General features: G+C 35.7%; 2 protein-coding genes and 1 long non-coding RNA gene across 3 annotated transcripts; all 3 read left to right on the top strand.

Annotated features, from left to right (window-relative positions):
• The first annotated feature begins 1684 nt into the window (after positions 1–1684).
• Positions 1685–6146, top strand: LOC114350696 (cytochrome P450 CYP12A2-like). Its single transcript, XM_028301596.1, has 9 exons — positions 1685–1788; positions 1989–2122; positions 2323–2429; positions 2661–2777; positions 3052–3330; positions 3524–3683; positions 4284–4493; positions 4845–5016; positions 5796–6146. Exons 1-9 carry the CDS (start codon positions 1767–1769, stop codon positions 5948–5950), a joined length of 1356 nt encoding a protein of 451 aa, XP_028157397.1. The 5' UTR covers positions 1685–1766; the 3' UTR covers positions 5951–6146.
• An 825-nt stretch (positions 6147–6971) lies between these two features.
• Positions 6972–7945, top strand: LOC114350725 (uncharacterized). Its single transcript, XR_003655731.1, has 2 exons — positions 6972–7136; positions 7898–7945. It is a non-coding gene; the product is annotated as an uncharacterized LOC114350725 (long non-coding RNA).
• Positions 7946–9492: 1547 nt separating this feature from the next.
• On the top strand, positions 9493–13996 carry LOC114350695 (cytochrome P450 CYP12A2-like). Its single transcript, XM_028301595.1, has 9 exons — positions 9493–9613; positions 10560–10693; positions 10805–10911; positions 11356–11472; positions 11706–11984; positions 12161–12320; positions 12449–12661; positions 13044–13215; positions 13805–13996. Exons 1-9 carry the CDS (start codon positions 9592–9594, stop codon positions 13957–13959), a joined length of 1359 nt encoding a protein of 452 aa, XP_028157396.1. The 5' UTR covers positions 9493–9591; the 3' UTR covers positions 13960–13996.
• Positions 13997–14227: the final 231 nt, after the last annotated feature.

The raw sequence follows: 14227 nt of genomic DNA, 5'->3' as shown, positions 1-14227 counted from the left end.
GTTTTTGAAACAGGGACGCGCGCGATAAAGTTTTTCTGTGACAGACAAAATTCCACGCGGGCGAAGCCGCGGGCGGAAAGCTAGTATAAAATAATGAACAAATCAATATCCTCTTGGTATTCAAATGCACTTACGAGTACTTAGGGCTATTATCAGCATAGATAGGTCACTTGAGATAACAATATATTATTTAAGATAAAGTACCTATGCATTAAAGGAAAGTTTATAATGATTATTGTAAACTTTGACAACTTGATATAGGGAATTCCGCAAATTTCTCGGAACGTCTGCAAACTTGCAGCAAACCCCTTGCAACTGCATCGAAACGTCGTACAATGTACAGTCAGGGTCAAATAGTTCGTGACACCCAAAGCAGCCAAAAAGTTCGCAACACGTCTTTGTTACAATTGGAATAAGGTTGTGTTGTCAAAACTTTTTGGCTACTTTGGGTGTCACGGACTATTTGACGCTGATGAACGTACATACGACACCACTACAAGCACCCGTAGTCCGTACGCAGTGTCGAAGGACGATTTAGCGAAGTACGTTTTGCTGAAAAACATTCATGGTGGTACGCTGCCTGGAGCCACAGAATAAGTAATAGTACTGGAGCGAAAGGCTACTGAAGCGAAACACGCGGTCGAGCCCTAGGACTTTGGCAAAATATTTTTTTGTTAATAATTATTACAAATTAATATAATAAACTTTTAATAAGTATGAATCAAAATTGGCCGCGAGTGTTTCGCTTCAGTAGCCTTTCGCTCCAGTGTACCACCATGAGTGTTTTTCGCTAAAACGTACTTCGCTAAAATATCGTCCTTCGCCACTGCGTACGGGACCCCTACAAGCAAATAAATTGGGATCTTGTAGCAGGTGCTAAGACAGCAAAAATGTGTTCGATGTGTGGTCGACTGTACATTGCCCCGATTCTATTACAAAATGTCCCCAAAGCTGCACCGTCTTTTGAAAAGAATTCTCGTATCTTGTTTGACAGCCCGCTTTTATTAGCCTGGCTTGTTTTCGAATCTCCCGTGAGACTGAGACAAGATGTTTCACGTATAAAAAATAACATAAAATATCTTTCTAGATCAGAAACTGTATCAACGCAATAAATCACATCGATCTATCATTTGTTTTGATTTGACATTATACTCGTACGGAAAAACAACAACGTTTGTTGATCAAAAACCAGAATGAAGCATTGTTGCCATTGCAATAAATTGTCTATCATAATTTTAGGGTTTTAAATAAATGCAAACATTAATTAAGTATGATAGATCTTTTTGAAAAATAACATTCTTAGAAAGAATTTTTGCGTATTTATAAATTAACTTCTGGCAGTTTAAATAGATTTTCAAATTATGAACGTTTTTGTAAAAACTAAGTGAACGTAAAGTTGTGCGTTTGGAGGTAGATTGCGAGTAAATATTTTATTACATTTAAAAGAAAGTATTGAAGCAAACAGGCCTCACCATTGATTAATAAAACTAAAATGCATACATTAAAATGGAAATCGGTATTTTCACGGGCGCATAAAATGTTAACCAGGTAAGTCAATTATTTTAGAGGAACAGTTATATTTTTAATGGTAACAAACAAACATAATTCCTTTAGTTTGTCTTTAATTCATTTTTGCCGATTAGATTAATTCTTCAAGTAACTAGATGATATTCGGTTTCAGAACAATTGCAGAAGATGCCAATCTAAGAAATGTAAAACACTGGCAGGAAATTCCTGGACCTACTTCTTTGCCAATAATAGGTCAGATGTACCATTTTTTTCCAGGAGGTAATAAGTTGTTTTCTTATTTAAAACTTATTTTAAATAGTTTGTTTTGAGTGAATAAAATATTCGGTACAATATTTATTTATTTGAATAGTCGAACTTTTCTGCAGAGCCTTCCTAGTAAGTACATAACATGTACCTACGAATGTTATTCGTTGTAATACATTTTCAACTGACGTTTTAAATTATAAATATTTTTTCAGGGGAATTAGATAATGCATTTTCGGTAGAATTCGGAAAACATATATTTCAGAAATATGGACATATAGTTAGATTCAATGGGTTTCTAGGCAGAAAACCTGTTGTAGTTTTATTTGATCCTGAAAGTATATCAATGGTGAGTAATGTTAAACTTTAAAGTGTTAAATTATGAAGGGGTATTAAGTAGCTTGACGTTAAAGTCAAAGTCGTGGGATAGACATACCGATAGGAAACTTAAATTGATGGAAAATCCGTCTTACTTTTATTAGTATTTTAGACTAAAATTACCTTGTTTTTACTGTGACAAGGATGATTATAGCTCACTCATTATTTTAGGTACTGCGATCTGAAAATGTAATGCCTGTGCGTCCTGGATTTCAAACACTGACCTACTACAGAAAATGTAAAAACAAAAACAATCAACCAATGGGATTAATTGCCGAGTGAGTAATCTTTTTAAACGTCTGATACGCAGCGGTTGTAAATACCAATAGATGTCGCGCTTCAACCGCTGCTCAAACAAATACTGCAAATACTACCTAGGTATATTGCATCTTGTGTAGTATACAAGCCATCAGTGAATATTAATTAACAATTAAGTATTTTTAGATTTATCTATAGAATCCCAAATCGCTCACATCAATCTTCATAAACATATTTTTACCCTGTTTTAGTATTGGTGAGCCATGGAGGAAGTTCCGTACAGTAATAAATCCGGTGATGCTACAGCCTAAGATTATCAAACTTTACCACGACAAGCTAGATGAAGTCGCCATGGATATGGTAGCCAGGTACGCAATTGCCTTATTTGGTCAAATACTAACTAACCCTCGAAGCACTGAAACTGGATATAGGTAATTATTTTGAACATACGAAAAAAGTAACCATTATTGATTTGCACAATACAAAATACTCATTGCTTTTTCCAATCAAGAATGTTTATTGAGTCATTTTACAAATGATACCAAAGATAAACTCTAATCTCTGAATATTGAGACTCTAAATATTGTAAACCCTGCCTGAAAATGGATAATCTTGAACCATATTTTATTACGTATTATTCAGACTACGATTTCTACGAGGCAAAAATGGCATGATCCAGAGGCCTTTTGATCTGGAAATGAATCTCTGGTCATTGGAGTCAGCGAGCTTGGTGGCCCTCGGGCGTCGTCTCAACTGCTTCGACCTAAATCTACCTTCAGACTCGCCTGAGAGGAGACTCATAGATTTGGTGCACGAGGTCTTCAGGGTAGCAGACGAATTGGACTTCCGACCGAGTTTGTGGAGATACTTTCCCACCAGAGCCTTTAAGAGAGCAATGAAGCTATACGAAGAACAAGATAAGTAAGTAGATACCGAGTTATTGTAACATTTTCTTTTTATATTCCCAGGGTTTGAGATTTTATATCATCGGTCCCCAATAAAAAAATCTGAGTCATGTAACCAAAAACTTAAAAAATACTTGGATCTCACTTAAAATTCACACTTTAGTTAAAGCTAACGAAAAGAATAAAAAAATTGTTGTCTGTTATTTCAGTGCAACCAGATATTTTATTGACAAAACCATAAAAGAACTTAAGGTGAGAGGTGGCAGTAAAACTGAATCAGAAAAAGGGGTTTTGGAAAAATTACTTGACATAAATAAGGATATGGCCGTGATTATGGCTTCAGACATGATTACTGCAGGAGTGGATACGGTAAGTTTGTCGAAACAACCAAAAATACCTTATAAAGGTAGCAGGAAGGCGCTGGATGCAGGCCGCTACCAACCGCGCGATATGGAAATCATTTGGGAGGCTTATGTTCAGCAGTGGACGTCCTGTGGCTGAAATGATGAATCAAAAATACTTTAAAGCTGTTTGACCACTTTCACATTAGGGCGTCAGAAGCGCGACAGTACCGTAGCAGCAGCGGATACCTACCTTATTATAACGTTATAACGCTGCTGCTTCTTACAATGTTATCTATATCATCATCATCATCATCATCTACTATGGTAGACGGTCGCACTTGTGCTGCGTAAGTCACCTTTGTGAAAGCGCTCTGCAAGTGTCATGAAAATTTTTAAATAGCTGTCATTATTAAAGAAGTAATTTAAAGTTTAGCCTTTGATTGCTATGCATGTAACATGATACATGCCTAGGCAAGGCAACTAGGCTATCTAGTTACGTCCTATTAACCCTACTTGTTTTTTACTTGGTCCACAAATGATTATGCCCTTGCTTTTTTTGTTCTTGATTAGTATTTTTTTCTTATTTTAAATAGTAATAATACTACAGCAAAATTTTACTTTTTAGACTTCCAATACAATGCTTGCCATTTTGTACCTATTGGCTGTAAATCAAGAAAAACAAGACATTTTGAGGGAAGAGTTAATGTCAGGAGGAAAGCGGAGTTACTTGAAAGCGTGTATAAAGGAGTCCATGAGAATCATGCCAGTGTCTGCGGCTAATGCAAGGGAGACTTCTAAAGAGTACAATATTCTGGGATACCATATACCAAAAGGGGTAATCTTAGATCATATTAACTAAGCTTTAAAGGTCGAAATGTAAAATGGACTGCATTAATGAGAATGATTGAAATTATACCAAGTGCTACTTAATGATGCAAATTAATTACAAAATTAATAGAAATAGATTAATGTACACAAACCAGTACTTTTAAATAATATTTATAAGTTGCATTTTCTTTTATTTAGTATTTCAATATAAAAAAACTTAAATGTTTCTAGAAAGATCACATTTATTTTACAAAGATCACCAAGAAACTGACACTAATACAAACTAAATTACGAGAAATTCTATTTTAAAATTTATACTTAATAAGTATTTCGTACTACTAACATACTTCGTTTCCAGATGCAAGTCACGTTTATGCACCAAGTGATGGCACAGATGGAAGAACACTACCCTCGACCTCAAGAGTTCATCCCCGAGAGGTGGACAGTGGGCAAGGAGGACCCTCTTCATTATGGCCACGCCAACCCTTTTACTTACAATCCTTTTGGGTTTGGTGTCAGAAGCTGCGCAGGTAATTTTCAGTGAAATATTTTTTTTATTACGGATTAGCAAGCTAAAGTGGCAAGGGGCAGGGCACATAGTTCGCAGAACTGACGGTCGGTGGGGCAGCAAGGTTCTAGGGTGGAGGGCACGTACCGGAAAATGCAGCGTGGTACGTCCACCGACCGCGCGAGATTATGGAAATCATTGGGGGCGGCCTATGTTCAGCTAGCAGTTGTAGTACTATATTGATAAATAGGATTGTATTCTTATCAGCATGTCAGACATTGTTAAGAAAAATAATTAACTGATTAGTTATAAAATAGTAACTTAGGCTGAGTTGCACCACCTAAATTTAAACGTAACTATAACGATAACCGGTGTATTTTGTATGGAGTTTGACAGATTTTTGACGTTTGTTAAAGTAAAAGTAAAATGGTGCAACCCAGCCTTAGAACATCATTGTTGTTATTGACTTCAGCTTGTAGAACAAGTTATTGCATAAGTACCCACTCCGTCGCTTTGTAACCTTAGTTACATGACAGAAATGCGTCGACATGCTTCATGTAACAATAATTACAACATACGAAAGTAACGCAATGTGTATGATAGTTAAGTAGTCCTACGCTGTCGCTGGTGTTTTATTTAGACCAGATTCGACCAAACTTTTAACCGAGAATAACTCCTGGCACATTGACAGTTTTAGTATGGGAAATATTTCAAAACTGACAATTTATTCCGAGATTAATATTTACTCTTGTTTGGTCGAATCCACCCTTAAAATATAAGTAACTGTGTCAATGTTTACAGGTCGCCGCATAGCCCTTTTAGAGCTGGAAATATTCTTGGCAAGGATTATACAAAATTTCAAAGTGGAATGGCTCGGACCACCTGGGATTGTCGTGAAGTCCACCACTCTTAACTACGTTAAAGGACCATTCAATTTTATATTTAAGGACATTTGACTTGTTGACATTTAAATAATCAGAAAATTGTAGCATTAATATAATATTTTTCGATGTACTGACCACCAAAGATTCATATTTTATTTGACCTTTATATTAATTACATTTTTATCTGATATGTGTGTGCTAATATTTGAATGTGTTTTGATGAAAATAAATTTATTAAACGACTATGAATGAATAAAATCAATTCAGATTCATGGCTTTATTGATTAAATATATACTCGTACCTATACTTATAAGCCGTGTGGTGACGGCAGAGTAGAATACATTTGTCACCAACCCCTACTCTTCCCGCGGGTGTCGTAAGAGGCGACTTAGGGACTACACATCAAACAGAGAATGGGCAGCAGCGCTCTCTGAAAAAACATCAATCTTTTAAACTGCGATCTCCAACCCGCCTGCCAAGCGTGGAGATTATGGCAAAACCCTCCACTATAGTGGAGGAGGCTCATAGTCCAGCAGTGGACTGTAAAGGGCTGTTGATGATACTTATGAACCCACATTCGTCTTATCCTAGACGGTAATGAGGTAATTATTTCATACTTTGATTCTTAGTTATTTATTTCACGAACTGAGATTTAAACTTATTTGGTAACCAAAGTGACCAAAATGACCAAATACTCCTAATCATTTCCTTTTTGACAATGGGGTCCGCTGCATTATAATGACATAACCTCGAATCTGTTTATGAAACATCATAATTTGTTTTAATATAGTCCACTATATTGATCACTGTGGAACATTATTTGTTACATAGCTCTAAACGGAAAATCTAACAATTTAATTTCCGTGGTGCCTGGGTCTAACAAAAAAAATTATACTCAGATCGAAACATCTATTTTTTAACAAGACTACGAACGAGTGCAATTTATTGATGCTAATAAAAATGTGCATTATTTTAATTTAATATTTAAAACAAATCTTATTTTTCGGTAAAATATTTATTTTAATAATAGAAATAATTATATTTTGCGTTTCTCGCACATTATTTTTTTGCTGTAGCAATAATATTTTTATTAGTATTTTGGAGGTAGGAAGATATGAACCGTTCTGCATTGCAGTTGGAACACATTTATCAGAAGTATTGAAGCAAAACGGTCCCGTTCGTGAAAATCATTAGCAAAATGAATAATTTTGGCTTGAAATCATTATTTTCCTTGTCTACTAGCAAGATCTTTACCAGGTAAGTTTGTGAATTTATTTTCAACATTTCGTGAATTTAAAGGTCACTTGTAAGAAAATGGGGTCAAGGCGTTAATCATGTAGACTCAATAAAACACAAAAAATAGGTTTTTGCGTAAAATACTTTGGTTGCATAAAATAATTAGAATATAAAGAACATCATCACGCGTAACTTTTAGCCACAGTAAATGTGAATAGTTTCGTAATCAAACATTTTGACAAGATGGTTATAGACATTTTTACAACGTGGTTTTGCATATGAAAAAAATTGAAGTACTTTTTTATGATTTATCGTTTTAAGATTTAAATTAGTTAATTTTTAAAATTGACACCTAATCTAAAGTGAGCCACGTCAAGATTGAGTTCAAATAAATGCCTGACGTGTGTGTTAGCCACGTGGTTCTAGCAGAATCAAACAAACCCGGTCGACTAAGGGTGTAAATGCTATAGTAGACTACACTCGGCTGTCCAACTCGTCTGGCCAGCGTGGGGAGTGTAGGCCAAATCCTCAATTTGGCCTACACACATGTAATGCAAATAAATAAAATGATTTGAATTTGAAATTATGTGGGTCGTGCTCCTGCAGTGGAAATGACCTTGATGTAATTAAAAGTGATGTTTATGAATTGAAGGTCAATTAATTATATTTCAATTTTACCCACATAGACAGATATAAAATAATTTAAGCCTATTTGTTATTTTTAATAATTAATGTTGGAGGCAGGCAGATAGATACCTATGTCATGAAAAATATTGTTTCAGATCTATCTCAATAAATGCGGCGGGTGTCACTAATACAAAAAGTCTCAAGCCATGGAAGAAAATACCAGGTCCCACGTCTTTGCCAATCATAGGCCAAATGCATCATTTTATGCCTTGGGGTGAGTTTTTACCATAATAGCTGTAGCGCTTAACCTTAACTAGTCAGTGCCTGAGGTATGGGAGCTAGTGTTCCTGAGACCTAGGCTTTTAGGCTTTTTTTAAGGCTAGCCTATGAATTAAGGGCTACAGTGGGAAAAAAGCCTAAAAAGGTCTTTTAGGCCTTTAGGCTAGGCCTTTTTCATAGCCTTTTTTGTCCACCCGATGACTGTAGGCTTTAGCCTTTTTGTAGGCTAGGCGCATATTTAAAAGGCTTGAAACTTATAAAGAATTTTCGTCCTTTAGGCTAGGTCTATTTTATTTATTTGTAAACACCTAATTGTACAACAGGATGCAATAAATGAATACGAATATGAATATTTATTTTTAACCGACTTCAAAAAAGGAGGAGGTTACATGTTCGACTGTATGTATTTTTTTTTCTATGTAAGTTCACCGATTACTCCATCAATTGTGGACCGATTTTCAAAATTCTTTTTTTGTTCGATAGGGTACACTTCTGAGGTGGTCCCATTGTCACCAAGTCAGGATCTGATGATGGGATCCTAGAAATATATAATAATAATAATGTATAACAATTAGGTACTTTATTATTTCCAATTTCAAATAATATTCGTTTTTATTTAATTTGAAAATAAATGCAATACAAAAATACTTGTTTAATTCATACTAAGCCACAACCTGAATAATGGCTATAGCCTTATAATAAGCCTACTACTCGAAAAAGACTTTAGTCGGAAATAAAGCCTAAAAGGCTATTTAGGCCTATAGGTTTTTTTTTTAACCTATAGGCTTTTTATAATGAGTAGCCTTTTAAAAGCCTAGTAGTCTATCATGGCCAAAAAAAGAACTAAATAGGCTTAATTTTAAGAACTTTCAATAGTTGGTTTTAATTAATCTCAAATAATGAAAATGTAAAGATTTTATTTTGTGTTGTCTTTTATGAGTATCTACTTTTTTAAAGTGGTAAATTTAAAAAAATATCATAATAAAACGTATGATTGATATCAACGAATGCTAAAAAAAGTAAAGACTTGATTTTTTAAATATCAATATAAATTTTCAACACTAAAACAGGTTTTGTTATTTTTGACATAAATGCAATTTTCTTTATTTCCTGAACTATTAAGTAGCTAGTACTTAGCTTAAATGCCGTTATGGTGAAAAGTTTTGTTTTTAACTGCATTTTAGTCTTGTAATCAAAACGAATCAAACAGGCATACCAATAGTTTCGTAATTTATGTGTTAATACTAGACTTAAATGACGTTAGCTAACATTAGCTGCATTTAAGGCAAGTATTTTCACGTTAAAAAATAATAGTTTTACCGAGCTAAAACGTCGTTAAACTATTTAACGGCATTAAAGTTTAGTAGAATTATTAGTTAGAAACTCATTTTACAAATGTATCAAAGTTATTCAAGATCCAAAACTTAAACGCCAAAAAACTTAAAAGGTATGTCATGAAAAATATTGTTTCAGATCTATCTCAATAAATGCGGCGGGTGTCACTAATACAAAAAGTCTCAAGCCATGGAAGAAAATACCAGGTCCCACGTCTTTGCCAATCATAGGCCAAATGCATCATTTTATGCCTTGGGGTAAGTTTTTAACACAATAGCTGTAGCGCTTAACCTTAACTAGTCAGTGCCTGAGGTACCTATGGGAGCGGCACGGGAGAGGAGAAATCAAAAAAAAAAAAAAAAAAAATATTCAGTTTAGACCACAAGTGGCACTTATGAACGTCAAAATGTAAATAATAAAAAAAGAAAAGGTAGCACTTATGGGGCACTTTACATGTCTCCTTATCTTTTGGGCCCTACCAGCGCTTTGAGACAAACATATGGCAAGTGCAAGATTTTGACATAATATTTTCCCTATATTGTTGACATTCCACCAGCTTGCACTAAGCGTTTCGATGACTCTTTTATAATGCGAACAGCTAGGGACTGGAATTCGTTGCCTGCTGCTGTCTTTCCCGATGACTATAATCCGGGTCTTTTCAAGGCGAGAGTGAATAGGCACTTACAGGGCAGATATGTACCATCCTAGACTGCATCCCCCTTAACATCAGGTGCGATTGTGGTCAATACATGCCTTGTTATGCATAAAAAAATATGACGTGACAGAGCATTATAATTTGCGAGAATGACATGTGTGGGTTGACCTGGCAAGTGGCAGGTGCATAATTTTCACATGCGTTACATGCGTCATACGTGAGACGAGAGGCAGAATACCTACCATATTACCCTAAAGGGCTTGTCAATAGAATTCATTGATATTGAGTTGAACACCGATTTAAAGTGACATTTCCATACTATGTCCCTATAACATTACAACGAGCGTGTAATTTTCACAAGGGAGTATGTAACTTTTAAAACTTGAATGAAATCGATTGCAACAGGTGGAAATTGAACCCACGCCTCTGATTGCTGACCAAAATCACAATAATAACACAACTTGACTAAAGGGAAACTTAACTCGGCGATGATACCATACCTACGATTGGTATTATTATTTATATTGACATGCATGTTTGATTTGCAGGTGAATTAAATAATGCATTTTCGGTAGAGTTTGGAAAACATTTATATCAGAAATATGGACCAATAGTAAGGTTCGATGGGTTCTTTGGAAGCACCCCCTTCGTCGTTTTATTCGATCCTGACTGCGTGTCGGTCGTAAGTATAAAATCTTTAATTTTTTTTAGAAAGAAAGATAGGCGTTTTTTTTTTAAGAAAGATAGTAAGTAATACTTTTTCCAGTGTTCTAAAATTTGTAATTCTTTTTAGGTACTTCAATCGGAAAACGTTATGCCTATCCGACCCGGATTCCAAACTCTCACGTATTATAGAAGACGTAAAAACAAAGATAATCAGCCAATGGGACTGCTTGCTGAGTAAGAAATATGCCTTAATTGTGCTACAATTGTTTATTCTTCTTTCTCGATCCCTCACTCATGAGGATCGCAACCACATTTTTTTAAAGATTATTAGTAATTTGTGCAATAACAAGCCGTTAGCCCCTCGTACTAAGCTAAATATGCTTGTGTCACGAAAGAGCTCACCACAATAGTCTAGCGGCGGTGGGGACCGAACTGCGTTCCCCGGATCACGAGTCGGCTAGTCCGACCCCTTCACCGTTTGGTCATCGTGGCTTATCAATATACCTAGTGTTCCTCCATAACCACCGTCTTCCTCACCGCGTCTGACCATCTCATCGGTGCCCTAACGGTTTTAAGCTAGGTACAGTTTTCATAGGTCGTCTTATTTTTGGCCTGAACTATGTTAAAATCTTAACGTAGGTACATACTTTATACTTTCTACCCGTATATACTTTCTAGTGTCGGTGATGCTTGGAAGCAATTCCGTACGGTGGTGAACCCAGTCCTGCTGCAGCCGGAGGTCATCAGGCTCTACAGCGAGAAGCTCGACGGAGTCGCGGTGGACATGGTGGCCAGGTATTCATATTTCTTATTTTTTAAATTAATTTGTGGAATGGATAGAAAAAAGGCAAAAAGTCGTACATAGACAAACAGTTATGGACTTTAAAACCATTTATTCAACTAAGGCAAGTCAAGGTCAAGAGTTACGTAAAAGAAAAAAAGAGGTTCGATTACAGAACAGTTTAATGTAGTTCTACCTATATCAGTTAAAATGATCCAGCTTGTTTTTAAAATGAAACTTATTTCAGGTTGAGACGTCTACGTGGCAAAAACGGCATGATTCAGAGCCCATTCGACGTCGAGATGAACCTTTGGTCTATGGAATCAGTTTGTTTGGTGGCTCTCGGGCGGCGTATCAACTGCCTTGACCCAAAACTGCCCACCCATTCAACTGAGAGAAGACTTCTGAATCTCGTCCACGAAATATACAAGGTAGCAGATGAACTGGATTTCAGACCGAGTTTGTGGAGATACTTCCCAACGAGAACCTTTAAGAAGGCTATGAAGTTATACGAAGAACAAGAAAAGTAAGACTTTCGGATTTTTCCTCTTTTCTTGACAAAAGTCTGACAATAGGAAAAATATGAGAAAGGCCGACAAATGCATAAAGAAACAGAAACACTTCCTAGTAGAACTCTTATAAAAAGATTTTGTTAGTGTGAAATTACACAAATTATGTAAAAAAATATTTTTCCGATTTCAGCACTGCCAGATATTTTATCGACCGAACAATAGAAGAACTTAAAGCGAAAGGTGGCAGCAAAATTGAGTCAGAAAAAGGCGTTTTGGAGAAATTACTTGACATAAATAAAGAAATGGCCGTTCTCATGGCATCCGATATGATCACAGCTGGCGTGGATACGGTAATACTGATGTTATTTTTACTTTGGAAAATTTGCATGGAATAGAACTAGAAATAAATCTGTCTAAAGTTCCTACGTGTTGTCTAAATAATAATATTAGAAAAATATATTTTGATCTTTATTTTCAGACTTCAATAACAATGACTGCGATATTGTACCTGCTTGCTATAAATCAACACAAGCAAAACATTCTTAGAGAAGAAGTGATGTCGCAAAATGGGAAGAAAACGTACTTGAGGGCGTGTATAAAGGAGGCCATGAGGATGATGCCAGTCTCTGCGGGGAATGCCAGGGAAACTACCAAGGACTACAGCCTGCGCGGATACCACGTACCAAAAGGAGTAAGGACATATATAAAATATGTGCATAGAAGTTCTGTTCTGATATTTTATTACAGTTAAAATAAAATTTAATTAAAGTGTGAATACACGGGTACAAGTTCTGGAGTGTAGGCCACGCGGTACGTGGGAAAGCGCAGCGTAGGACATCCACCCACAAGATGCACCAATGACCTCATAAAGGTAGCAGGATGGCACTGAAGTCGTTGAGGGAGGCCTATGTTTAGTGGTGGACGTCCTATGTCTAAAATGATGATGATGATAATGATGTCAAGTCCCCGAGTGGCTATAATTTTACCAGAATATTGCATAATTTTGCGCTTCCTGTAGCATATCACCAAATAATATTATTATAGTGATCCTCAAATCATGTCTTCATTTGCAGATACAAGTCACATTTATGCACCAAGTCATGTCGCAGATGGAGGAACATTACCACAGAGCGCACGAGTTCATCCCAGAGAGATGGATCGCCGACAACGATGATCCCTTGTTCTTTGGGAAAGCCAACCCTTTCACTTATAATCCCTTTGGATTTGGTGTTCGTAGCTGCATTGGTAACTATTATTATTTATTCATATATTATTTTATTTGAACAACACTTTTAAAATTATTACGAGTAGTAAGATACAGTATAGAAAGGTTAAAGCTTTTTATATTTGTTTATCACATTTTGTACAATGTGTGAAGACGTAGTGTGGGCAGGCAGGAAAAATAAGGTGGACCGACAATCTGGTGAAGGTCACTGGAAATACCTGGATGCGGGTAGCGCAGAACCGGTCATTATGGAATACCTTGGGGGAGGCCTTTGTCCACCTGTATACGTAATTTGAGTGAAAAGAACGAACAATGAGTTCATAAGAATTTCAACGATATCAGTAGTGATAGATACTGGTGTTCTATATCGTAGAAATAATTGATTGGATAGTTAATCTGAATCTATTGTATCGATTTTGAAACGTATTATTTCATATTTTTGTTATGGAAATTTGAAGCAATACAAGTCTTATAATATTAGTAATCAATAATAATATTATTCGTGTTCGATCCTTTCATCCACCATCAATACGATTAGACACTAATAAAGACCATTTGGTGAGTGTAGTCTTTTATGAAAAATATTTTAATTGTTGTTCTTGTTCACAGGTCACCACATTGCCACTTTAGAGATGGAAACGCTCCTTACTAGAATCATCCAGAACTACAAGGTCGAGTGGCCTGGTGCCCCCGGCATTGTGGTCCAGTCGTCCACCCTTAACTATATTAAGGGCCCATTCAAATTTGTTTTTAAAGACGTTTGACTGAACAAACATGATTTATTGAAATTTTAATAATATAATTCGANAAACAAAATTGATTTATCAAATTGTCCAATGAAATCAAATTGCTTTTAATGAATAAAATGATTTAATTGAAACAAGTTGAGTATTTAGTTCATTTTAAACGAATAATCCCTAGACATAGACTAGTTGAAAGTTATCTAATTCACAATATTTTAACTAAAGTGCAAACGAATGCTAATTTTACCACTCTGTATATTAATTTATCCATAGATTTTTCTAAGTTTTG

This window comes from Ostrinia furnacalis, unplaced genomic scaffold, assembly GCF_004193835.3.
Source record: "Ostrinia furnacalis isolate ACB-3 unplaced genomic scaffold, ASM419383v2 OfSCF0954, whole genome shotgun sequence".
NCBI lineage: Eukaryota > Metazoa > Arthropoda > Insecta > Lepidoptera > Crambidae > Ostrinia > Ostrinia furnacalis.
Note: the sequence above shows the minus strand (reverse complement) of the source record. Positions and strands in the feature narration are given on the sequence as shown.